The sequence below is a fragment of the Poecilia mexicana genome, unplaced genomic scaffold, assembly GCF_051168715.1.
Source record: "Poecilia mexicana isolate PSO_F unplaced genomic scaffold, ASM5116871v1 scaffold_23, whole genome shotgun sequence".
Classification (NCBI taxonomy): Eukaryota; Metazoa; Chordata; class Actinopteri; order Cyprinodontiformes; family Poeciliidae; genus Poecilia; species Poecilia mexicana.
In genome coordinates, this window is record NW_028263392.1 from 14,765,344 (window position 1) to 14,791,895 (window position 26,552).

At 38.4% G+C, this 26,552-nt stretch overlaps 1 protein-coding gene across 5 annotated transcripts in view; it reads left to right on the forward strand.

Moving 5' to 3' along the window:
- The window catches only part of magi2a (membrane associated guanylate kinase, WW and PDZ domain containing 2a), a 241,991-nt gene that overhangs the window by 191,913 nt on the left and 23,526 nt on the right, over positions 1-26,552 (forward strand). For 3 of the 5 annotated variants that reach the window (XM_088003172.1, XM_015002568.2, XM_088003173.1), the window contains 5 exons: positions 17,128-17,159; positions 21,115-21,322; positions 23,621-23,662; positions 24,599-24,714; positions 25,788-25,980. In XM_088003172.1, the coding sequence (XP_087859298.1) occupies positions 17,128-17,159; positions 21,115-21,322; positions 23,621-23,662; positions 24,599-24,714; positions 25,788-25,980 (591 nt within the window). The remainder of the gene's footprint in view (positions 1-17,127; positions 17,160-21,114; positions 21,323-23,620; positions 23,663-24,598; positions 24,715-25,787; positions 25,981-26,552) is intronic. The other 2 variants (XM_015002586.2, XM_088003171.1) reach the window with 1 other exon arrangement.

The window sequence follows — 26,552 nt, forward strand, 5'->3', positions numbered from 1 at the left end:
CGCCAGCTGCCTGAGAGCCACAGACACCGTGGAGACTCTGCAGCAAAGGTCAACATCGCCATCTGAATCTAGTTACGGCTGTTTATTTCTTTATTAGGCTGCCCGTGTCTCTGTTTCCAGCATAGAAATCCAAATAAAGTTCATTTTTAACGTGTAAAAAAAAGTGCCCTGATGTGTGACAGTGAAGTAGTTTTACTCTCATGGTTGGAATGTCGAGCCAAAGATTTCTTATTCCATTTGTAGATACAAGTGAATACATCATGGTGCTCTGTTGAGCGCCTTTGTTAATGGCAGCTGGGAGTCAAAGGAGCTCAACTTTTATTGAAGTGAGGCTGGAAGTGAGGGATGTGTGTCAAAAGGTTTTATTTTTCAGTAGATGAGTCTTTGGAGAGGTTCATGTGTCGTTTGGGAATATTTCAGAGATTTAAACATGAAACCACGCTAAGCTCGTTAAGATCTCAAACTAAAGTTCAAATGATTAATCGTGATTCATCATGTTAATCTTTATTGATTATTAATCCTTATTCATGATAATTAATCAGGATGAATCATATTATAGCTAATATGATTCATCCTGATTAATCGCATTGTATTATTTGTTAATCGTGATTAATCATATTGTGATTAATCATATCAGTAGTATTAATTGGATTAGTACCAATTAATCATATTAATCCTGAAAAATTGTATCAATCCTGGTTAATTGTATTAACTTTGATTAATCATTTATTGAAATAATCAACTGTTTTGATAATCGATTAATCATCAACTTGAGTAAAAATAGCCTAGAAAAGGGTATTTGCCAAAAGAACAAGTCAGAGTAATAATTTAACTAAAACTGTCCAAAAGTATATAAATTTTTCATTTAAGATAAAAATAAACTGTAAATATGTTCTGCAAGTGACATAATTGTATTTTGACCTGGGTCTAATTATTATTATTATTTTTGAAAAGTGCTATTAAATCCCTTTTTCTATCCAATTATTAATTGGTTAATCCAAAGAATAGTCAATAAATCAGCCCTACGCTGTATTGATGGTAGTTTGAGCAGAAAGGACTGATTTGTCCACATGTTGATTTTAGTCCTTTGCTACAATTAATCAAGCGTTAACTAAAGTAACAATGTTTTTCTTATTGGGGCCTGCCCATAGCAATGCATAGGGAGAGCAGTGACTGACTTGCGAAGTCAGTCACTGCCTCCATGCATTGCATGGCAGGCACCTATTGTTCTACACCCAATAGAATGTCTCTTTATTATTATAGATTATTTATTTTTCTTCCGTCACCATTAATGTGGCTAGTACCGCTGCGTGCCCACCCACAAAAGTGGTATCAAATCGTGCAGCTCGATGCAGAGAAGGGAGCTATTACTTTTAGTGGGATTCTGAGATAAAATGACGACATAAATTGAGAAAAACGAGAAAAATTTAGGCTGAGTGTCTCACAGAATCACTAAGATTTCTCTCTGAAACACACACACAGCACAGTGGAGGTCTGACTCCAAAACTCTTTTGAAGTCCCCCTCACAGGCACAAATATTGGCCTATTGATCTCAAAGTTGGTCATGACATAGATACACATGCCTGCTCCCGTAAAATGTTTTCAAAATTTTCCTAGGGCTTATGGTTTTTTGTCAGGGTCCTGGAGACCGACGCTGGGTGTCTCACAAGTATAGAAACCAGCATACTGCCCAACAGAGAGAGCCAGCCCAGGTGCAGATCATTAATTACCATAGCAACGGGTCCTAGACAGAGGCAGTGAGTATTCCCACAGCGCTGAATCAGATCTCACAATGCATTGTGGGAAGAATACATATTTCCTGTGACTATTCATGTTTTGCTTACATAAAATTATTACTTGTCTGAATTTTTGAGTGTAAATTAAAATCCTTAGTATGAAAATAGAATTTATTTTTAGAAATAAAGAATTACCAACTTTCTTCATGTTTTTTTGGAACCATGAGTGAGAACAAAATGTTCGAAGCTTATATTCGTCAGTCTCGGACTGAATTTCACTGACCTGGGATTTAGCCATTTCATTTTAATGTTGACTCAGTTCATATATATATATATATATAATTTCCCCTCTCACCCTCCGTGGGTGGTCTCTTTCATCCTCTGAGCTCGGGTCCTCTACCAGAGGCCTGGGAGCTTGAGGGTTCTGCGCAGTATCTTGGCTGTGCCTAGAACTGCACATTTCTGGACTGAGATGTCTGATGTTGTTCCTGGGATCTGTTTGAGCCACTGCTCCAGTTTGGGGGTGACTGCCCCGAGGGCCCCGATGACCACAGGCACCACTGTGGTCTTCACCTTCCAGGCCTTCTCCAGTTCCTCTCTGAGGCCCTGGTATTTCTCCAGTTTCTCATGCTCCTTTTTCCTGATGTTGTGGTCACTTGGTATTGCTACATCCACCACAACGGCTTTCCTCTGTTCTTTATCCACCACCACAATGTCCGGTTGGTTCGACATTACCATCTTGTCTGTCTGGATCTGGAAGTCCCACAGGATCTTAGCTCGGTCATTCTCCACCACCTTTGGGGGTGTCCCCCATTTTGACCTCGGGGCTTCCAGTCCATATTCTGCACAGATGTTCCTGTACACTATGCCCGCCACTTGGTTATGTCGTTCCATGTACGCTTTCCCTGCCAGCATCTTGCACCCTGCTGTTATGTGCTGGACTGTCTCAGAGGCCTCCTTGCACAACCTACACCTTGGGTCTTGTCTGGTGTGGTAGATCTGAGCTTCTATTGCTCTGGTGTTTAGGGCCTGTTCCTGGGCGGCCAGGATGAGGGCCTCCGTGCTGTCCTTGAGTCCAGCTTTCTCCAGCCATTGGTAGGATTTCCTGATATCAGCCACTTCAGTTATTTGTCGGTGGTACATCCCATGTAGGGGCTTGTCTTCCCATGATGGTTCCTCCAGCACCTCGTCCTCTGTTCCCCATTGCCTGAGACATTCGCTGAGCACATCGTCCGTTGAGGCTTTGTCCTTGATGTATTTATGGATCTTAGATGTTTCATCCTGGACAGTGGCTCTCACACTCACTAGTCCTCTGCCTCCTTCCTTACGGCTCGTGTACAGTCTCAGGGTGCTGGATTTGGGGTGGAACCCTCCATGCATGGTTAGTAGCTTCCGAGTCTTAACATCCATGGCCTTCATCTCTTCCATTGGCCAGCTAATTATTCCGGCAGGGTATCTGATTACTGGTAAGGCATAGCTGTTTATTGCACGGATCTTGTTCTTGCCATTGAGCTGGCTTCTCAGGACTTGCCTTATTCGTTGGAGGTATTTGGCTGTGGCTCCTTTCCTTGTGACCTCATCGAGGTTGCCATTTGCTTGTGGTATTCCCAGGTACTTGTAGCTGTGCTCTATGTCTGCTATCGTTCCCTCTGGGAGTGAGACCCCTTCTGTGCGGACGACCTTCCCTCTCTTTGTAACCATCCGGCCACACTTCTCTAGTCCGAATGACATCCCAATGTCAGTGCTGTAGATCCTGGTGGTGTGGATCAGTGAGTCGATGTCTCGCTCGCTCTTGGCGTACAGCTTGATGTCATCCATGTAGAGGAGGTGACTGATTGTGGCCCCATTCTTAAGTCGGTATCCGTAGCCAGTCTTGTTGATGATTTGGCTGAGGGGGTTCAGGCCTATGCAGAACAGCAGTGGGGACAGAGCATCTCCTTGGTATATGCCACATTTGATGGACACTTGTGCAAGCGGTTTGCAGTTGGCTTCAAGGGTGGTTTTCCACAGCCCCATCGAGTTTGCAATGAAGGCTCTTAGAGTCCTATTGATGTTGTACATCTCTAAGCATTCAATGATCCAGGTGTGTGGCATTGAGTCATAGGCTTTCTTGTAATCAATCCAAGCGGTGCACAGGTTGGTGTGTCGGGTTTTGCAGTCTCGGGCGACTGTGTGGTCTACAAGGAGTTGGTGTTTGGCTCCTCTACTATTTATGCCGATGCCCTTCCGTACATGGATAAATACATGAGCACGGCATCGGCCGTGCTCATGTATTTATCCATGTGTCCGCTTATCTTAGCCGCTATGATGCCTGACATGAGCTTCCATGTTGTAGAGAGACAGGTTATTGGCCGATAGTTGGATGGGACTGAACCCTTTGAGGGATCCTTCTGGATCAGGATTGTGCGCCCTTCAGTTAACCATTCAGGGTGAGTCCCATTCTGTAGCAGCTGGTTCAGTTGAGCTGCCAGTCGCTCATGGAGGGCAGTGAGTTTCTTTAGCCAGTAGGCATGGATCATGTCAGGCCCTGGTGCTGTCCAGTTTTTCATACCCGAGACTCTTTCTTGGACATCTGCCACAGTGATGGTTACCGGGGCTTGTTCAGGGAGGTTGCTGTGGTCCTCTCGTAGAGAGGTTAGCCACTGTGCCTTGCTGTTGTGGGACGCCTCCCTTTCCCATATGCCTTTCCAGTATTGTTCAGTCTCCAGCCTTGGTGGGTCTGCTCTGTTGTTAGTACCCTGCCATTGAGAGTACACTTTAGCTGGTTGGGTGGAGAAGAGCCGGTTGATCCTCCTGGCTTCATTCTCTCTTGTGTATCTCTTTAGGCGGCTGGCCAAGGCTTGGAGCCTTTGTTTGGCAGTTTCGAGTGCTTCAGGTATGGGCATCTGGCTGTACTTCTTGGGTACTGATCTTTTCATTGCACCCCTTAGGAGCTCACTTGGCTTTCCATGATGGATATTGGGTCTCATGGTTGCTCTTATAGCCGAGCATTTCAAGGATCACTGATGCTGAGTTGTATATCAGCTCATTGGTTTCTGTTATGGTGTTGGTAGGGATTGTTCTCAATGCTGCATTCACATCTTCAATGAGACTTTCTGATGGTACTTCACTCAGCCGTTGTAATTGGCGTCGGGGTTGCCTGGTGTTCATTCGGGCCACGATTCTCTCTCTCAGGTCAGTTGCTGTCTCGTTCAGCTTTGATAGTTCGTTCATTACTGGGGCTGCATACCCAGTCTCGGGGTGGGGAGTAGTTAACTCCCCCCTGACCTTATCTTTGGGCTCCTCCCTTTTGCCGTAGCATTTGTGTTGTACCTCGTCAATCTCAAGTTGTGATAGTAGTTGCCGTTTGCGGATGTTGGAGCACTGAGCTACTAGTTGTTTGGCAGTCATTGTAGACTGTGGGTGTCGAAGTAACCATTCCACCCTCAGTCTTTGCATGTAACCCCTCTGACTAGGGTTACTTGAGTAGTAGCATTCCAACAGATCCATGTTTTCGTCTCTCGCCCATTTCCGTCTTGTTCCAGTAGCCCATTTTTCATCAAGGTGCTCTGGTTCCCCAGCACCTGATGCAGACCTTGTTTGGCCGGGCGACGTCTGAGCCGGCATGTCATGCTTATCAGTGTCTCTCATTGTATGAGGTAGGCTATATAGCTCCAAGGGTCTTGCCTAGGGACCCACACTGCATAGCTCAATTGCACTGTTGTAACTTGCCCCAACCTGGATTCGAACCCCGGTCTCCCAGGTGGTAGACTGGTGTCTTACCCACTGAGCTATACAGTCAGCTATATATATATATATATATATATATACACACATATATATATATATATATATATATACACACATATATATATATATATATATATATATATATATATATATATATATATATATATATATATATATATACACACATATATATATATATATATATATATATATATATATATATATATATATATATATATACACACATATATATATATATATATATATACACACATATATATATATACACCTATGATATACTTGACAATACTTTAAAATATGTATATTAAACCAGCATGGATTTATTTATCAGGATAAACCTAAAACCCTGGGACTAAAGTTATGGGCACACTTTGGCAGGCCCCTTAAAATTTATGCAGGAATTTTCTAGTTATAACATCTTCTTTCATTAACGTTAATGCGGCTTGTACCGCTGCGAGAAACCCCACAAACGTGGTATCAAAACATGTGTCTCAATCCCGGCATTGGAGCTATTACTTTTAGTGGGTTTCTGAGATAAAATGACGACATAAATTGAGAAAAACGAAAAAAGTTTAGGCTGAGTGTCTCACAGAATCACTAAGATTTCTCTGAAACACACACACAGCACAGTGGAGGTCTGACTCCAAAACTCTGTTTAACTCCCCCTCACAGGCACAAATAGAGGCCTATTGATCTCAAAGTTGGTCATAGATACACATGCCTGCTCCTGTAAAATGTTTTCAAAATTTTCCTGGGGCTTATGGTTTTTTGTCAGGGTCCTGGAGACCGATGCAGGGTGTCTCACAAGTATAGAAACCTGCATCCTGTCTGACAGAGAGAGCCAGCCCAGGTGCAGATCATTAATTACCATAGCAACGGGTCCTAGACGGAGGCAGTGAGTATTCTCACAGCGCTGAATCAGGTCTCACAATGCATTGTGGGAAGAATACATATTTCCTGTGACTATTCATGTTTTGCTTACATAATATTATTACTTCTCTGAATTTTTGAGTGTAAATTAAAATCTTTAGTATGAAAGTTGAATTTTTTTTTAGAAATTAATATTTACCAACTTTATTCATGTTTTTTATTTTGGACCATGAGTGAGAACCACATGTGCAAGCTTATAGTCATCAGCCTCGGATTTATACATTGCATTTCAGTGGTGACTCATATAATCATAATATACCTGACAATATTTACAGTTACTTTGTACTAGTGGAGGATTAAGTATGTAAAACCTGCATATATCTATTTTTCATGGCAAATTTGAAATGCTGAGTTTAAAGTGATGGGCACACTTGGCAGGTCCCTTAAAATTTCTGCAGGAATTTTCTAGTTTTATACAGTGATAAGACATTAGAGTCCCAGTATATCCGCAGTTTCTGAAATAATCAAAACATCTTGCACCCAAAACAACCAACATCCATTATACGCTGCATAAATCTTCCCAATTTTAATGTCTGGTTTAATCTTGAGTTGGTCTTTTTTACAAACTCTAAATACCAAATCTATTGTCTGATTAGGCCTGTTACCAACAAATGTTGCTGTTGGTAGCAGCAAAATTTGGTTTAATTGGTAATTATTTATCCAATAATTACTTTGATAAATTGTCCGAGTAATTATAGTGATAAAGGTTAATATTGTTGCTTTGAGACCATTTTGGTTTGAATGGCTGCTGCTTATGTTCTACACAAAATCCTCACAATATAGACAGAAAACAGGTATACACAGTAATGGAAGGATGAATTATTTTATCATAAAATGCTAAAAAAGCAAACCAATCTTTATTTTAAAGTAGTGATTGTTCTGTTAAGTCTTCAAACATGCTCAGTTTGCAGAGCAAATCCACCTGCTTTCCAGCCAGAATAGAGAATAAATCCCTCCAACTCTCATGCACTGGATTATTCCAGGTGAGATGCTTTTCTCTGCGTCTCGCTGAGCTGCAGCTTTCTTTCTGCAAACAGGTCATTTGTATCTACTCTTTACAGTCTGATGTTAAAGCAGGGGTGTCCAAAGTGTGGCGCATGGGCTATTTGTGGCCCTGGGACTGATTCTCTGCGTCTCCCAACTGCAATTCAAAAATGACACAAATTCAGATGCAAATGGAGACTTTTAAATTGTAATCGGGGTAAAAATTGTTTCCAACATGATTTTCGTACAACACAAAGTATTTGTGTTTTTGTAATTAAGTTTTCACAAAACCAGGTTTATCCAAAGACTTTTACCAAAAACCTGCCCCTAAATCAGCTTTTATCCTTTCTTAAACTTGGCTAAATATAGCAAGCATTTTGAAAGAAAGCAACCCAAAAGCTGTTATTACTAAAAATAAATTTACACAGTCAAACCCCCACAAAAAACCTGAAAACTAGAGATTTTTCTTTTAATACAACAAACACGCAAAATTAAAACAGTGGTCAGCAGTAAGAAGTTGTTTTAATCAGAAAAAAACTTATTTTGAGTTAAAAGACCTAACATGACCTCGTCGTATTCTTTGAAATAATTGTGTAAACGGCTATATTTTAAAGTCCTGCAGTGAATAATAATTTGATGTTAATGAGTTAAAAGGTTAATTATTTTCTTACTTCTAAAGCCAAAATCAAAATATGTCTCAAGAGGCTCAACATTCCTCCTTTTTGATAGTTTTTGTCCAAGCATTCTTGTGAAGCTACTACTTTTGACATTATTCTGGTAATATTAACACCTTATTCTCATATTAATCCAACTTTAATGTCATACAATCGTTAAAAAAGTTGGCTTGACTTCACTGTCCAAATAAACAGAAGCTGTAAAACAAGATGGCCGCCTTGGTTGTGCTGACATCACCTATCGCTATGGAAACACAAGGAGTGCAAAAAAATTAAATCTTCAAAACTCAAAAATGTCCTTTTATATCTGCTCTATAACAGTTCAGGTCCTTTTTTTATCGTTGTTTTAAACCGGTTTTCTTGTTTTCTACCTTCCTTCCCACCGTTCTCATAAATCTGGACGCGTCTAACGGAGCCGGCCACCTGGCTTCTGGCTGATATCGGCCACAGAGTCGCCATCACTCATAAATCTCTGGCTGCATCCTGCAAATATTTGCCAGCTAAGCAGCTGGCGCGCCGCTCATCGCTATGTTTTTCAGGCAACCACCTCTTTGCTTTTATCCGCGCTCGCAAACACCGACAGCTTTCATGCTTTCTTAACTCCCAAATTCAGGGACCTTGGTTGTTTTTTATGGAGCGGTTACTATGGCAACACACTCTTAAATGTCTGCCATTAGTGGCTTAAAAAGCACCAGAGATGAGGATTGTTAACGGATAGCAACAAGATGTTTCTCTTGAACTGAGTTTGTTCCAAAAAATCAGAAAGTTTAAATATAAAATGAGATTTTTATTTTTCTGCACTACCAAGTGGTTCAAAAAACAACCCAAACAAGCCTTTCTGTCAGGTGATTAAAAATGTACACACTCATTTTAAGAGGGGAAAATGAGAGTCAATGGGCTGGGCGATAATTTAATTTGAGAATATTTTCTGTCATTTGAATTTAAAATAATCAACAGTTTCTGTCAGAGAAGTGATTTAAAATTACTTTTCTGGTTTTAAAATTTAAATTCTAAATAATCTGTTTTGTACACTTAAAATTTAAATTTTCTGAACTCTACATAAAATATTTTCCCTTATTTTCTTTCTGAAAAGCCCAGAAGTGTCGATATCAGCAGTTATTAGAAATGAGGCTTTTTCTTATCAAATCTTCCAGTCAGTTAAACTCGACCGCCTTCAGAAGCTTTTCACTCATATTAAAGATTTCACACTCACACATCCTTGGATTTTATCTTGACCTGCTGCCCTCTTCCCAACAAATATGGATTTTTCTCCTCATTACTGATAATTATAGAGCTTGAACATGAAGATTGCCCGCAGCTTCATTAGTGGCTTTCCCGACCACTATAACTGCAAAATTAGCTCTTTACTGGAGCTACAACTCATCATTATTTCAGTTATTAATAATTCTATTGACTATTTGAATTAGGGCTGTTGTAAACGAATATTTTAGTAATCGAGTAATCTATCGATTATTCTTACGATTAATCGAGTAATCGGATAAAAAATTATAAAATGAAATATTGGTAAATCTGGCATAATACCGGTGTTACTATCAGATATCAATATCAGTCCAATTTTTCATATTTGAGCATCCCTAACAGTTGCTTTTTTGTAGTTTAGAAAACTAACCTGTAACAATAGCTCACTTTCTAAGTTAACCAGAAGAAAAGTTATAGAAAAATCTGAAATTATATTGAATTTAATAACAAAGAGGCAGGCTCACAAATATGCTTATAAAAAATGTCTACAATCCAGCTTTTAGTTTATGTATTCATCTTCAGTGAGTTTAATAGATTAATTAAACTCACCTTGCCACCTAACCTGTCACGCTTTGGGTTTGAAAATACGGGAAATGCCGCCTGGAGTGGGAGGAGAGGGCGAATGAACGAACGTAAGATGGGGTGGAGGGGAGGAAATAGACCAGCGGACTGACGAACCGTTAGACCGGGGGACGAACACGGGGGGAAGCAATACGGGATATTTACGACACCTTCACTGGTCACACTCAGAAACTCATCTACCAGCCATGTACGATGCGCTCCGCCACCCGTTTCTTCAGACCGGGATATGAAATTTATTGTGCGGTTCGTCGGTAAAGCTACATTTACACGGTAAGCATCAGCTACTCAGCCGCCCGCCCTGTTCAGGCTATCCGCTCACCTCAGCGCTCTTCCCGCCGTTCGCTTTCAACCAGCAGCCCCGGAGGAGAAATGCTGCCGTACTCCAGGCATTCCCCCAGTCATTTTAAGGATGCTTATTGGTTCCCCAAAAACGATAAAAAGTCGGGCATTATCATCAATCAATAAAATCCCCACGGGCCAATCTTGAAGATTGGACTTTATGCCGCTGAGACTTAGCTTTTGTCAACAACTCAGAGGCGGAAGTGAGAGCTCCGCGCAACGCAAATGAAGTCCCGGCCGGAACACGGTGCGCTAACTAATAAAACATAAATTAACGAAGCTTCGAGGCAGGTAAATTTTCCTCGAGGAATTTTAGTAATCGAGGTACTCGAATCATTCGAGGAATCGTTTCAGCCCTAATTTGAATGATTAATTGATTAATTGGATAAAAAAATTGTTATGGTTTCAGTTTCAAAACTGACAAATGTGGTAAAGGTTACATGCATACTTACAGAATAAAAAAATAAAAAGAAAATGTAATTTTTTAAAGTGTAACTTAAAAACTAATTTAAATGTTAGTTTTTAAGTTTAAAAGCAATAATTAAGTTTTGAATTGTGTGTGTGTGCTACTTGAACAGGCTGATGTTTTTAAGTCTATCAACGATTAATCGACTACTGCTTTAGTTGACGATTATTTCAATTAATCGCGATTAATCGTTTGAGCCCTCCTCTTTACATTATTAAGCGTCTTTCTCCAGCAATGGCCGCCACCTGCAGGCTTCTAGAGGCGAATTATACATCATGAATCAGTGGTTTTGCTTTGACCTCCCACCTGAGAATCAGATGAAGAGGTTCTTGAACTGCATGGGGGAAAAAAAAGCCTCCTGCAGGGAGCGTGTTTTAACTAGACAGTGATCCATCTACCACACTCATGCACAACATGGTGGAAAAACAATAGGAGGAAGAGAGAGACGAGTTGGACTCTGTGCCAGGAGATCACAGCCTTTCAGCTTTGTTCACACTCATGTCTCTCCCTGCAAGCTCTGAATGTTTGGAGGTGCCGCCAGGGATCGATATCTGCCCAGAGACGGCAGGCAGGGGTTCTTAAACAAAGCAGATGGCAGGCAGCCATGTTGCCTTAAAAATTAGATCACAGGGCTAAAAGTTGTGCTTGACATCTCCTCCCCGTGTAGGAGGAGCAGCTCGAAAACTAAAGTCACCTCTTAAACAAATCAAGAGCTTCTGTTGTAGCTTTTATTACAATGAAGTGATCATCCACTAACTGCATGAGTGCGGTTTGATAAATTGGGCTGTGTTTTGATCTCTCCTATCATGCATATTCAAGCAGTTTGCAGCTTGTAAGTGGTTTGTTTGTGCACAAAGGTACAATGCAACTGATAGAAGTGGAAGACATCTGTTTTCTGCACAGGTTATCTTGTGAAGGAGACAGACTTTCTTCCTCGAATGCATATTCAGGAAAGAACATCAGGATTCTGACATGATGCAATCACTTCTACTGTTATTGCCTTGTCTGTGCAATCAGGCTGCTTTCAGTTAAACACCTATTTGATTAAACCTCCCTCAGCATTTAGATCCATAAATCATAGATCCAGCTTTGTCAGGTTAAAGCATCTATTCATGCAGATCCATGTTTCAGTGTCAATCATGCCCACAACTGCATCTTTGTACAAATTATAACTTTGTATTTTGAGGGAAAAATTGACGTTGCTCGTTAAGCATCATTTGAAGACACAAAGATTCATGATTTAAATGTTTTTTCACTGTTTAAATTGAGAATCATAACAGTTTTTGTTGTTTTTGTGTTAAAAAGAATGCGTACTGTTGTTGCTTTAGTTAAAATAGTTTTGAATGTGTTCACACCCAGCATTTTTTGTGAAGTTATGTGACAAAAAAACACTTTAAATGGAGGGAAAATAAAATGTTTCTTTTCTTATTTTACAAAACAAAAACAACTGTGGCATGTATTAGCATTCAGTAGGGTTGCAACTAACGATTATTTTACTAAGCTATTGATTATTGATTATTCGTTTAAGCAGGTAAAAAAAAAATGCAGTATTTAACCACTTGCGTTTTTTTGTTCACATGTACAATATTAAAAATGTATTAAAAGAAGCCAATAAAAAAATCCATTCTGTTTTTAAAAAGGAAAATTGTTTTAACTTGAGAAGTTTTGGGTAAAACATATTTTATATTCTTAAATGCAAAATTTATATATATTTTTTGTACAGTTTTAGCTTACAACTTGGAATATGTTGGTTTTTCTCCGGGAAATGTCCTTTTTTTGAGTGTATATGCCACTTAACAATCAATCGATTACTAAATTAGTTGATTTTTATAATCGATTATCACGATTAATTGTTTCAGCCTTAATAGTCAGACATGTTAACCTGGTAAACTTGAATAAATTACTGAATTTCCTCCAAAAGTCACCAGAGTGCAGATAGATCTCAGAAAACACATCATGAAGACCAAAACACACGATTGTGGAAATATTTAATAAAACAGCTTCAGGTTATGAGTAATAGTGAAACTCAATTTCAGTTTTTAATCTAGCTAATTGTAGGGTCTGTAATTAATTGGATTTTAATTAAACTATACATGGACCAACTTTTTCAATTCAAAAACCCATTTAGCTGCTAAATTACTGAATAAATAGACATATGAGCTCAACAACAAAGCTAATTACTATTTCTAAAAACAGTAAATAAGCTAACAAAGTGCTTTTATACCCATTTAACTTTCAATTGTTTCAGCAACTTCTTTGCTGCTACATATTTAGCATTTAGCTGCTATTTTAGGCCAACGCCTTTTAGCACAACCTGAATACAACAATTGTCCCATCAGATTGTTTTTTAACAGAAATTCACACCCAGTGGGACAAGAGAAGCAGCTTTATCATCCATTGCATAATCAGAAAATCAGTTAAACTCATGATTAATTAAAACAACCTCAATAATTTCATTAGCAAGATTTATCGTTTTTCTTAAAATCTACATCATTAATGCGTCAAAGTCCCAGCCCAAAGTTATGTCTTCATGTTTTTCTGTGTACTTTTTGACGAACCCTGGAAACATTTTTACCGTTTTACCCGAAACGTCTTAAGGTTCGTCATTCTGTGAAAGGTTCTGCAGGCCAGAGCTGCACTTTGCTGAAAAGCAGCGAGTGAGTCGGACTCTGCGGTGTCCCTGCAGCCGAGCTGACACGTCTGATAAGCGCTGCAGAGCTTTCAGCGCCACGGACAGCTCATTCAGCCCAGACTTTCTCCTCTTATTGCCACAGGGCGCGGTGACACTCGCGTCCAACTAAATGTCTGCCATGCCTGAGTTAACAGGGACTTCACCCTGTGGACGGCGTCGGTCACTGACGCCTGGTAGCCTGTCGATGCGGCTCAGCTCTGGTTATGCTGCTCGCTCGTATTCTGAAGAGGCTTTTTTAGTGATTGACCTTCTCAGGAACACGCGAAGCAAAAACCTCACTCCGTCTCCTGTAGTTGTCCTGATGAAATACTCCCATTTACTGTCAGAAAAACTGAAAATATGTAGATCTGACCAGGCCTCTTGTTTCAACAGCGTTGCTCTGAAAGATTCAGCTTTTGGCAATTTCCTGCGTTGTCACCGTTCCAGTAGCATCTCAGTGGGACAACTGGCAAGCAAGCATCCCGTAATTTGATTTCTGTGTTAGCATATGCTTGTGACTTCCAGAAAGTGAGATGAATTAAATCTAGAAGAAAAATAAAGCGCTTTTTCTCCATGTTCTGTCAATATAACTAAAGACAAACAACTTTCTGCTTTTAGTTACTGCTTATGGTAACCAAGATAGATTCCTATGGAAGGTAATTAAGGCCACAAAAAAGTTAAATAAATTCTGACTCTTTACTCAGAATTCTTTTATCTCAGAATTCATATTTTATTCTCAGAAGTCCGGCTTTGCTCTCAGAATTCCGACATTTTTCTGAGTTCTGATTTTACTGAAAATTCCGACTTTATTTTTCTCTTTTTTTTTAAGGATTCTGACTTTAAATAATCAAACATTCTTGGAAGTTCATGAAAATAATGACCTAAGTGTTTCTTCCTTGTTATAGAATTTGGAAACCTGAGCTCTTGTCTTTCCCAAATTTACTTGGTCGAGTTGCGTTTTAAGACTTGATTTTCCCGGTGGTGCAGGAAACAAAAATATTTTTTTTCAGTATTCCTAATTCTCTTTTGTAGATTCCTGCTTGTTGTTGCTGCAAACAGCAGAAATGTGTGAAATGCCTCCTGAAAGGTCATCCCAAGACGGATTGGAGAGAGAAAGAGGAAAGTGTAACCTTTACCTTGCTGTGCTGTGTGACAAACCAAGCCCAGTTAAGGGAAAGCCGCAGCGTTTACGTTCTGCCTCTCCGTTCCTGGCGCTGCTGACAGATCAATGATTGATTTAAATGTTCTTTCTGGTAACACAGAAACTGAAAGAACAGCTTGATGTTTGAAGTGGGAGCGCGGAAGATTAATGGAAAGCTCGGGTTGTACATGTGTGCGGTCAGCGTGTGGCCGCATGAAAAGTCTAATCACTACAAGGGAAGTTGCTCGGCAACAAATGTGAAAAACAAAAATGACAGGAACATAACAGGGAAAAGGACCAAAATCTTTTCAGTTTCATTTCCTAACTTCATTGTTTCCATTAAAAGAAAATCTGGAGCCCTTCCAGCATGACGTCATGCACACAAGATCCATTCTCATCTCCCTGCTGGAGGACAAAAAGTTGATCGCTAATGATGACTAGCATTGGTTTTAGCTGTTAAGTTATCAATATAAGACGCTCAATCTTAAATGTACGCCTGATATGTAAAAGAAAAAGAGACGCAATCCTTTGCTACTAATTGTCAGCACTACAAAAACTAGATAAGGCCTGGAAAAGTTTTAATGAAGAAAAAAAGGGAGAGGGAAGTAGTTCAGTTATGCTAGCTTGACTATGACAACAGTAACATGTAGATGTGCTGTGGAATTTTATGCGTTTCATTTCGGTTAAAATTAAAAAAAAAAAGGCGACCTAAACACCAACTCTGACAGATTATCAGAATCTGTTTAAATTACCTAATCAAACACTGCAGTATTAGCTTAGCTAATAGCAGCAGCAGCTAATCTAATACAGCAATCACTTATTAATGAATGCCAAACAAACACCAAGCCTGAAAACATAATACTCTAAGAGATTGAATGGTCTTTTTTTTGTGAGGGAAATGTTTGTTTTCGCTGTTGAATCCAGAAACAAAGTGGCAGCGTTAGCAGTTGCTATGACAGCAAGTCTGCGTGTAGCGTAGCCAACGCAGAGAGAATGAAAAAGTGGTTTTGAGTTGTTTTTTAAAATTTTTTTCTGCCTTATCTCTCCCTTTGCTGTGGTGCACTGCACTGAATTGTTAACATTGCTGTACTACAGCGGCTGTGGATACCATGTCAAAGAATCGTCTTTTTGCCCTCCAGCGTTTCCGGATGTAAACTATAACATGACAGAGGCTTTTATGAATTCAGTGGACTCCACTCATAATTTACTGTGGGTCCCAAATGACGTTTTACCTGGACCAGAATCCATTTTGATCAGGCATTTGGTATCTTTTTCCCACATTTACATAGTTAGTTTTACTATGTACAGCTTTTCTACACAGTTTGGTTGGCCTGAAGGTTAAAGCAGAAACTGTGCAGAGCGGTTTTCAGTCAGACTGGATGTTTTTGTTCTGCCTTTCTGTAGAGAATTCAAAATCTGTGTCAAATGCTTGAGAGACGAGGAAGAGTATTAAATCTGAAGAAGAACATCAACACAAATCTGAAATCAGAGCAGAGAAAATGAATAACAGTAAGAGAAGCCAGTATGACGGATCGACCAGGAATCTGACGCAATCCCCGACTCCTCATGAGCAAGCTGGACTTTACGTCGATAGAAATGTTAACCCACTCAGCTGAGGAGTATCTGATATTATTTACTTGTAAATGATGATGGTGAAGAACATGCTTTGAATTTAGAAATCTTAAAATCAAGTAATTCTGTTATTTTCTGTATTGGTGAAAAACCAAAAACAGTAGAAATCCCTCAAATAAGCACAACCCTACACTGTTTCTGTTCAGTTTTCTTCCTCTCATTTTCATTAATGTGTTTTTTGTCCTTTATTTGTAATTTACTTTTTCACATTTATCTAATTTTGCAGTTTTGCTCCCCCTAATGAAGCAGTTTAGTGTCTATTATCATCTTTTTCTTACATTATTAGCTGATATAACAGTATAAACATGGTATTAGTGTTCAGTTGATATTTAATTAAAGAAATGTAATTAACTTTGTTTCCAAATCTCCTTAAATTAATCAAAGAAGGCTTTAGGGAAATTGTTCCCACTTTTCTCTTCAGCTCAGATTTTATTCATATTCATACTTCAGTCAAAGTCAAACACTGCAAAATAACCAGAATCTTACCAAGTATTTTTGTCTAATGCACTGAAAATAATTCATAACTTTTCAGCAAGATGTAGGAAATTGTTTTAAGTCAATAATTCCTAAAAGTGTGATGTGATAAGTGAAATAATCAGTGGGATTTGTATGTTTTCATCAATATTAAGGAATTATTTACTTAAAACAAAGCTCCCATATCCTGTTGAAAAGTTACTTTAAGCTAGCTTTGTCTTATAGAAAAAGAAACGAGCTAAAAAAAAAGAAACAAGCTCAAAATGAATTGCTTGTGTATGTTTTGCAGTGAACACACTAATTAGAAATTATTTCTTATGAGATTTTTTGGTGTACATGTTCGTTGGTCGTCTCCTGTTGCACGTTATTTCCATTCTCCCATCCACATCTGCCTTTTCATGTATTTTTTTATGTTTTCACCAGTTTTTTTCAATCATTCTTCTTCTTTTTTTTACCCTAAAGCATGTTTTGTGTTCTCAACATTTCAGGTCACTATTCACCCTGGAAGACTCCAAAACAGGTAACATTTGACAGCATCAGATATCAGGATTATTCTCCTCCACCACGCTAACTCCACTAAAAACTCACTTTCTGATATTAAACTCTAATGTATTGTTATGAAAAGCAACAAATCCAGGCATCCTGTTAGCTTTATAACACACCAAACACTTTTTTAGATCAGATACACTTTTCCCTGTTTGTTTTTGTCACGCTCTTACGCCTCTACACGTTTCCCTCCGCCTTTCTCTCTTTCTTCGGCTTGTTTTTTTATAAATCCATTTCACGCCTGGACTTCCTCCCAGCGCTGCTCTGACCAGTCCCTGAACCCGGCTCGTGTTGTTCCCATTTCCAGATCCGGAAACCCAAACCGGTGCTTTTAAAGAGCTTCTGTCGTTTAAATCCCTCCATTGTTGGCTACTTCAGCTCCATCTCTGTATAATCTGACATCTCTGAAAATAACGGCTAAACACTGGATGTAGTTTGACTTGGAAAAAGTATTTTTATAGCTGGAATGTTTCACATTTTGACACATTAAAACAACAAACTTCATTTCTTAAATCAACAGAAAAACAAATGACAAGCAGTAGCTCCCTTTGAGGAGTTAGCAGTTGTAAAATTAAACCTAGCTAAAATCCACAACATTAACAATAATAAGTTAAAAAGGTCAAAACATAGCAAAATTACTCATGAAACACTGTAATGATCAACTTTGTCTAAAATTGATGTTAAAATGTGTTATTTCTAACGAAAACACAGAGCTGTTTCTAATTCAAACGGCAGTTAGGAACGGCAACGGAAAAAAGGGGGCGGAACTGTCGGTTACTGGTTGTTATGGTAACCACCAACTGCCAAGAGCAGCGCAGCAGAACGTGATACGCCATTAAAAATAAAAGAACAAATAAACACGTTACTTTTATTTTAATGTCAAAATAAAATCCTGTTACATAAATAAAAGTAAATTCAGCCTCATTTAGTCATTTATTGAATAAATACTTGAAAAATAAAATCTAACCAACTCCTTTTGTGTCATCAAAATGAGAAAAATAAAGTATAAAAATGTGTATCAAAGAGAGTTTGTTTCCTGACGATCATGAACGACTAGAGGTAGACTTAAAAAGTCGATCAATTAATCAGTATTAAGCTTGACAGTAAAAAGTGGTGAAAAGGGTTACTAAATCACCGCAATGAAAACTATTTATCTTGATTACTAAATGTCTGTTTAAATCCAAGTTAAAAAGATATGAGGATGAAAGGAAAGCCATTGATGAAGTCATAAAAAGTGGTGTAAAATCTTTGGGGGGGAAAAGAACTGTTTTGAAGTAGCCTTAAATGTATAGCTAGAGCTATAATGGAGTGATTTACAATTTTAAAAAATCATATGTAAAAATGGCCTAGTCAAAGACCAACTCTAAATCTGACTTCACCCTCACATTAAATCAATTTTGACTCAAGTTTGAATATTTTGCAAAGAAGAAAATGCATAAATTTCTGAGGAGGTCTGAATCAAGCCAGTTTAAAATTAAAATGTACACCACACTTTTAAGATTTTTAATTGAAATGAGCTCAAAAAGAAGGGATTATTTTGTGTTTCTGAAATACATCAACATTTGTGGTGGTTCTGTGACAAAATGAGAAAAACAGAGTTGAGTCTAATTAGGTTTCCACAGCTCAGAATCAAACATTGAGGCTTTGGCTAACAGAGTGAGAGCAGAGCAGTGGCTAATTTGTCAGATGGACTTTCCGTTCAGCAAATCTTTGTTTGCAGATAAGCCTATTTAAATTTGTCTGTCAAATTCAGAAAGTCATAGGTAACCACTAGTTAATGCTGCAGCATTTTCAGATGTTTTTACTGAATAATGCAGATTAATTAAAGGTAAAAGAAAACGGTTTTGGGTCACATCGGAAAGCACATTTCATATCTGCAGCTAATATTGGCTCTCAGAACCAGCTGCTCCGTATCTTCCCGATGATAAACGCGCCAGTCATACGGTCTCAGTTTTCCCTCCGTTCCGAGTCGCTTTGACGCTTCTCGGCGTGTCAAAATGTCGTCTCGGCTGTCTGTTCGCTGTCCTGCTGTGACTCACGCGGCCGGCTCATCTGACACATTGAGGCTGCCGCTCAGACTGACTGGTGTTGGAGAAACTGTCGCTGCCGCCTCAAATTCAAGATGTTTCTCTTTCAAATTAACGCCAAACCGCCCACATCTCTTCACCTTGGAAACAGACAGAAGCTTTTGCCGTTATTTGTCTTTCCCTGAATAAATTAGGCCAAACTGCTTCTTCTACTACTAATTTCACTAACTTGTTATTTTTCTAAGCTCTTTCCCCAAACACCGATAAATACTGCAGCAGATAATTGAAAATGTCATCAAAATTGTTCAGTTGTGGATACATGCTCCAAAGAGCTTGCTTTGTTTGGAAAAAATCAAGATGGCTGCCATTGTCATCAAGCAAAATTAATTTTTGCTCTAAATTTGCCAATATTTATCACAAGTGAATGCCTTTGGTGTCAAATCACTAATAACTGGACAGACATAAATTATTTACTGATAGTTTTTTGATTTTCCAAGATGGCCGCCTTTGTTGTCATGGAAAATAAATATTTGGACTAAAATCGACAAATAGATGGATGTTTGGTGTCCAATTAAAGCCTACATATTTTAAACCATAGAAATTGTATGTATTTCCTTTATCCTGTGTCGTCTTTTTCTGGTGGTGATTTTCAAAATGGCCGCCATGTTTGTAATAGAGAAGTAGTTGTTAGCCACGACTAAAACGTTAGGTGCACTGACCACTAATTCACAAAACAAAAATCTTAGCTGTGCTAACGCTAAACCGCTGAACTGAAAAACCGGCACATTTCATGCCAACAAGTGGCTAAAAAGGCTGCAAAACGGCAGCCATCTTGAAATTCAAGTGGCTAACGGTCAAAATGACAAACATACGAGTTGAGGGGTGAGCATGCTAATTTTAATGCTGTATCCACACTTGAATGATTTTTACTGTTTTCTCTACTAACCAGTCAAAAGCAGCTGCAACAAATCTGTCAAGCTTTGGATTTCTGCTAAAATGACATGAAAAAGGTTAATAACTTCACAGGTTTCTGCTATAAAAAGCTCTGGTAATCTCTAATATTAAAAAATACATATTATTTGACATGTTTAGTGTTATTTGTTGATGTTTCATCATTATTTAGCTCAATAAAGGACATATCACTGTACATAATCTTAAATACATTAATAATTTCTTTCCTGTTGTGCTTTACAGCGGCCATATTGCCTCTTTGTCCTCTAAATGGATCTTTTCCAACATTTTGGACTTTGGCTGCTTTTTCACTATTGGTGATACATTAAAGTATTTATTATATTCTTAAAAAGGAGTAGCACTAATAAAGAAGTACCAGGCCTGAAAACCTCGTCTTTGGTTACAATCAACATTATTATTGAAATAATAAATTCAGAGGAAGAGTAGCAGATGGGTGGATGAATGGTGGGAGCTTCTGTGAAACGTTTTAGTCTTTTTAAAGAAAAAATATTTCTCCTACATGGAATGTTTTTTTATTTTATTTGATCAGAAAAGTAAAACTTGGACAAATTTATTCAAATAAAAGCACAGTAGTTCTAGTTTTGGATAAAACTCTGTGTGGGCTGGTTCTCATTAACATTTTTCTTATTGCATTAATCAATAATTAGGAATAGAGAACCTTAAAAAAATATCAATGCAAATGTGTTCAACACAGTACAGAGATCTTTACAAGCTAGTTCAAAGAAAAACAAGTTGGTAGTAATTTTTTATAGTGGGAAATGTTTTGTATGAATGTCCAAAGCTTGACAGGTTTTGCATCAATCAGGGGTAGCCAATGATCATATCTCGTTTTTGTGTTTTAACCATACCAATAGAGCTAAAATCAAACATCAGATGTGGAAACAAACAGGAAGAGGAAGCACTGACCCGTCATGCCGCTGTGCTTTGCAGGTGCTGGAGCAGTGGGAGTCCCAGCAGGGCCAGAACAGCCCCGCTCAGACCAGCCGCTCTGCTCCCATTGTCTCCCACAGCGCCCCCTTCCCAACACCCCATCTTCACATGGCCTCGGTCCCGGACTCGGCCTCCGAGGCCTTGGCACTGGTCAAACCTGACCCCTATGACCTTTTTGAGAAGTCCATGGCTATCTATGAGAGTAGGCGTAAGTACTGGAGCTTTTACTGCAGGTGAAAACACACAGGCACCTGCTGTAGGTATGAAGGATGGAAATAATTTCCTCCTAATCCATAAATAACAGAAAACAGACAGGAAAGCAAATGTACAGCAGTTTTTACTGACTATGAAATCCGACCAATGACTGAGGTGCTGGGCTGTTTCTTACTATTGGCCACTAGGGGGCTCCAAAGCTGCATGTTCAGCCACATTTCTGGAAAATTAAATATCCCATATAAAATTAATTGCAAAGATTAACTTTGGACCGCACTTTCACACAGAGTGGTGTATAGACCATTAAGAAGTTTACTGATACAGTAAACTGCACATTCTGGGTTGTAATGTACATTACGACCCAACAAAATCAAAAGAAAATGCAGGAAGAAAAACAATCAGTGGATAAAAGCTATATATTTTTTGGCGTTGTGGGCTGAATAAGAGGAAGGGTAGTATCTTTTTGTTTTGCTAGCAAGTTATTTGTCATGCTAGCTAAAGGAACCAAAAGAAGTTTAGTTGCACATTAGTAGCCCTGAAAAACAGAAAAAGAAAACAGAGGAAGAAAAACAATCAGTGGATGAAGGTGACACATTTTTGGCGTTGTGGGCTGGATAAGAGGAAGCATTTTTAATATTTTGTCACCGTGTATTTTTGTCCTGCTAGCTAGCCTCATGAACTCAGCTCTAGCGTTTGCTTCATGAATGAACATGAATGTTTTCATGGAGGCGTTATTTTGGATTGTGGCGTTTTTATAAACATCTGTATTTTATTGATATATAGAGGGTTTGCTGTTTTTGTTGTATTACAGCTTTTTAATCAGTTTAATTCACTTTAAGATGTGTAATTTTAACGGTAGCCGGGTTGCTTGTAAAATGTTGTGGCATTTTTGTGGGAATCTCTTCATTTCATTTTGACAAACGGTTCTGCAGAAACTCATCCGTGAATAAACACAGTTGATCTCTTCCACACCTAAAATATACAGTACAGCAATAACATAACTCTCTGGCTTGTAATATACTAAAAAGGTAATTTTCTTTTTGCAATATAATTTTTTTTCCTGTGGGAGTTATAAGCAGTAGAAAAGCATGTATTAACCTTTATGTGTGTACGTAGAGACTATTTCACTTCATGCTTTTGTACATCTACAAGTTTTAACCTAACAGGATGGTTTGATTTAACATCTCAAAAATATTCTCAGTAAATATGGTGTAAAATTGCAGGAAGAAACACTTGTGGTAGTTTTGTATGTCGCCTTAAAAATGAGTGGAGAAGCAGCTTCTGTGATCTGACATGGTATCTTTTTGATGCTGGTTTTTAAAAACTGCTAGAAGTCAGATGGATTAATTATTAAATCTCCATTTTATGTTTTTAAAACTAAAAAGGAGTTTTAAAAACTCCTTTTTATGAGTTGTGGTGGTTGTGTCTTCTCTGAGCTAAAATTAAGGTTTTTATGACTATTTTACTTGGAAGCTTGACAGAGGAACTTTACAGTGTGTGTAAATCCTTAATTAGCTAAAAGGAGAAAATTTACACTTTAAAAACACAAAATCTTACTTTTCCAGCGCAAATTTCTTTGCACTGTTGCAATAACATAAAACTAGCTTACAGGTAACTTTTTGACTTGTTTTAAGTCAAACATTCCTTAATATTGATGAAAAAGTGCTAGTTCCACTGGTAGGTTACTTCACTTATAACAAGACATTTTCCCCAGAGTATATACCTACATATATGCTCTAGAATACATTTTGTGTTTTTCCAGCATATATTTTCTCCTTTTAGCTATTAAACTTGTTCTAGCCTGTTTTAGCAATCAAAAAAGGTAAGAATTGTTTTCCTGTATTTTATATTTATGATACCTTCTGGGGGGTTTTCCGGTTGTAAACCGTTTGTTTTCTGGTACTCCTGTTGGTGGGGATAACATCTGTGTCAGGTTCTCGTCTCTCATCATCCCTGCCGAGTCCCAGCAGAGCGCCGCTATGATTAAAACGGATACAACTGGAATCAATTTTTCATTCGCAGCCTCTTGTCTGTGGCCGGGTTTGCCCCGGCGCTTTGCGGATCGCGGCGTAGCGTGGCGCCCCCGACTGCAGATCAGTGCTTACATTCCACCTTGCATTGTTAATAATGAAGAGCTGTATTACTCTCTGTAAGCATTTCCTGACTTTATGGATTATGCCGAGATTCTGCGATGACATTAGTGCTGACGGCGGAGTTCGGGATTATATGGGAGCATCTGTTTGTGGATGTCTCTGTCTCATTGCTTTGGTTTTCTCTTTCTCTTTTTGTCCAGAACTTGTTCAACCAAGGACCGTTTTTCCTGTGGACTCTACTGGTAAATATAATCTCTGTGTGTATTCTTAAATGGGACATATTACACAAAATTCACATCTGCCATGTTTTTGTTCTTCCATTTGGGTCTCACTTGCTTCAAAACCCCACCCAGCCGGTTTTTTGCAATCGATTAATGCTTTTTGGTGACTGAAAAGTGAGCTGTTTCAAAATGTTAAGTCACCTCAGTCAATCAATAAAATGTGCAACAAGGCAGTTCAAAGAGTTTTAGTTCAGAGAAACACAAAAAAAATATTCTAATTGCTAAGCCACATTCGGCTGCCAATGTGCCGTTACCTAGCAACCCTTGTGAAGCCCAGCCGTTACCTAGCAACCCAGGGGAGAGATTTTTAATTCTGCCTAAATAAAGATAATTTAAATAAACATTAATAAAACAAAGTGTAGTTCCAGCACATTTGGTCAGCTGGTTTTACTGCTGCATTCAATGTACAATGGCTGCTGGAAAAGACAAGTGTTTTTTGTTGACTTACCATCCAGAAGCCACTTGCTGCATTCTTTCTTTAATGATTGTAATCATTATTTTGTGTAGGTGTGAATGGATTAAAATGATAAACGTCTTTTTAAATAATGTTTTAAACAGTTTTATATTTCAATAATTCCTTGTATATTAAAAAAAAAATCTTGTTCATTTTAAAGTTCTAAATTCACATTTTTCCCTTATATAAGAAAAACATTTGAATATTTTCCAGAAAGAAATTATTTTTGCTTTTAAACAAGATTATAACTCAGCAACTTTTAACAGTTTATATTTTATGAATAGAGCCTTTGTATGACCCTTTTTATTACTCTTAGTGCTTGTTTTTGCAATGTTATTAGGTTATTTGTTACTGAAAAAATGGATCGGATTACAGTAACGCTTCAGTTACAAAGCTGCTCCCAGAGACATGATTTAACGTGGGGTTTTTTTTTCTGATTAAAGGAGCAGAGTACCAGGACATCGAGGTCCACCTGCGCAGACAGAAGTCTGGGTTTGGCTTTCGGGTGCTGGGCGGTGATGAGGCCGGGCAGCCTGTGAGTGTGGAGACACGTGAGAAGGCTCGTATGGCGATGGGTGTGAAACCCTGTCATTTTCTACTCTCTAATCCACTCCACTCCCACTGTGTGTTCCTAACCCCTGACCCCTGACCTTTAGCCCTGAGAGAGTGCTGGCTTGCTATTGATGGGATCCCACCAACATACAGTGACTTAAAGAAGCTTTCTCACATTTTGCCACATTACAACCACCAACTTTAGTGAAATTTATTTGGATTTTTTTGACAGACTTAAACAAATAACACATACTTTTGAAATATAAATGAAAAGGAAATCTGGTTTTCAAAATAAAACCTCTGAGAATTATGGTTTGAATTTCTATCCAGCATTACTCAGTTCGGTAGAGAACCCTAAAATTGTACTTGAGTAAGAGTAGCACTACTTGAACATACTTTTTTGAGTAAAAAAGTATCTGTGTACTTTTTATAAACATATTAAGGTAATAACGTTAGTATAGTGCAATAAAAATAAAACACTTAAGGTTTTCCAGTGTGCCAAAATGGCCTTCAGTTTTCAGCAGACGGTATTTTTATGCTACTGAGATTAAACTCCACTCAGATGGACTTTTGTTTTAGTTGGCTCACTTGGTTTGAATGGATTTTACTGGTTGTCTTTTCATCAGAAATGTTTGCAAAGTTTTGTTGATATAAACAGCGCATTTTACATTAAATAAGAAACGCAATTAAAATCACATGTGAAAAAGTTTAATTGAAAAATATCCTCCTACCACTTCCTGTTGTCTTCTTTGTTGTTTCCACCAGTAGTAACGTTCGATTATTGATTACGACTTGCCCGAATGTGAATGTTTCCATCTAGCAGATTTATTTTTATGGCCAATGGAAATGTAGCTACTCTTTAGTGTCAGTGTAATGTAGACGGATTATCTGCTGTTTTGTATTAGTCTGCCATTAATATCGCAATAAAATGTGAAAAAGTTCAAAGGCACTGCATGTAAGTTTAGAAAACTAATACCTTATTACATTACTGAATAACAATCACTCTAACATCTACTCATTTCAACATAATGCCAAGAATCCATTCATTTAACTCCTGGTGTTATGGAACAAAATGAACAGATTCTTATTGGAGCGATCATAGAGAAGAGTCCAGCAGATCTAGACGGGCGATTACGGCCGGGAGACGAGCTGCTGTTCGTGGACGGGATCCCAGTGGTGGGGAAGGCGCACAGATACGTCATCGACCTGATGCACGCGGCGGGGCGCAACGGACAAGTCAACCTGGTCATCAGGAGGAGGACGCAGGCAGGAGGTAAAGAGCCGGACGGGTTTACAGCTTCTTCTCTGTGTGCTTTAAAATAATAGAAAATATATGGAAACCAAACAGGTTCTTTACCACAAGTGCTGTGTGCACTAACAACATTTTAGGGCTATTTGAAATTTAGAAGATTATCCCAGAAAATAGACTTGAGTTGCAAAAACAAAAATATTTAGATGCAGTTAATTTTTTGATAAAATCAATTTATCACCCAGACCTTCTAGACAGTTCTTGCTTATTTTGAGCTCCTTTCAGAATGAGCTGTTTTATGATCTCTGTCGCTTTAAATCCAAATAAGCTGCTTCTTCAATTCAACATTTACCCTCACACATAAAGATGGCTGCAAACAGATCCACAATTATACAAAAACACATCTTTAAAAAGCATTAGTAGAGCCTCCTGCACAACCAACAAGAATGCAGTAGGTGGATTTGGATGGTGAGTCAACAACAGAACACTTGTCTTTTCCAGCAGCCATTGTACATCGAATGCAGCAGTAAAACCACCTGACCAAATGTGCTGGAACTGCACTTTGTTTTATTAATGTATATTTAAATTATCATTAT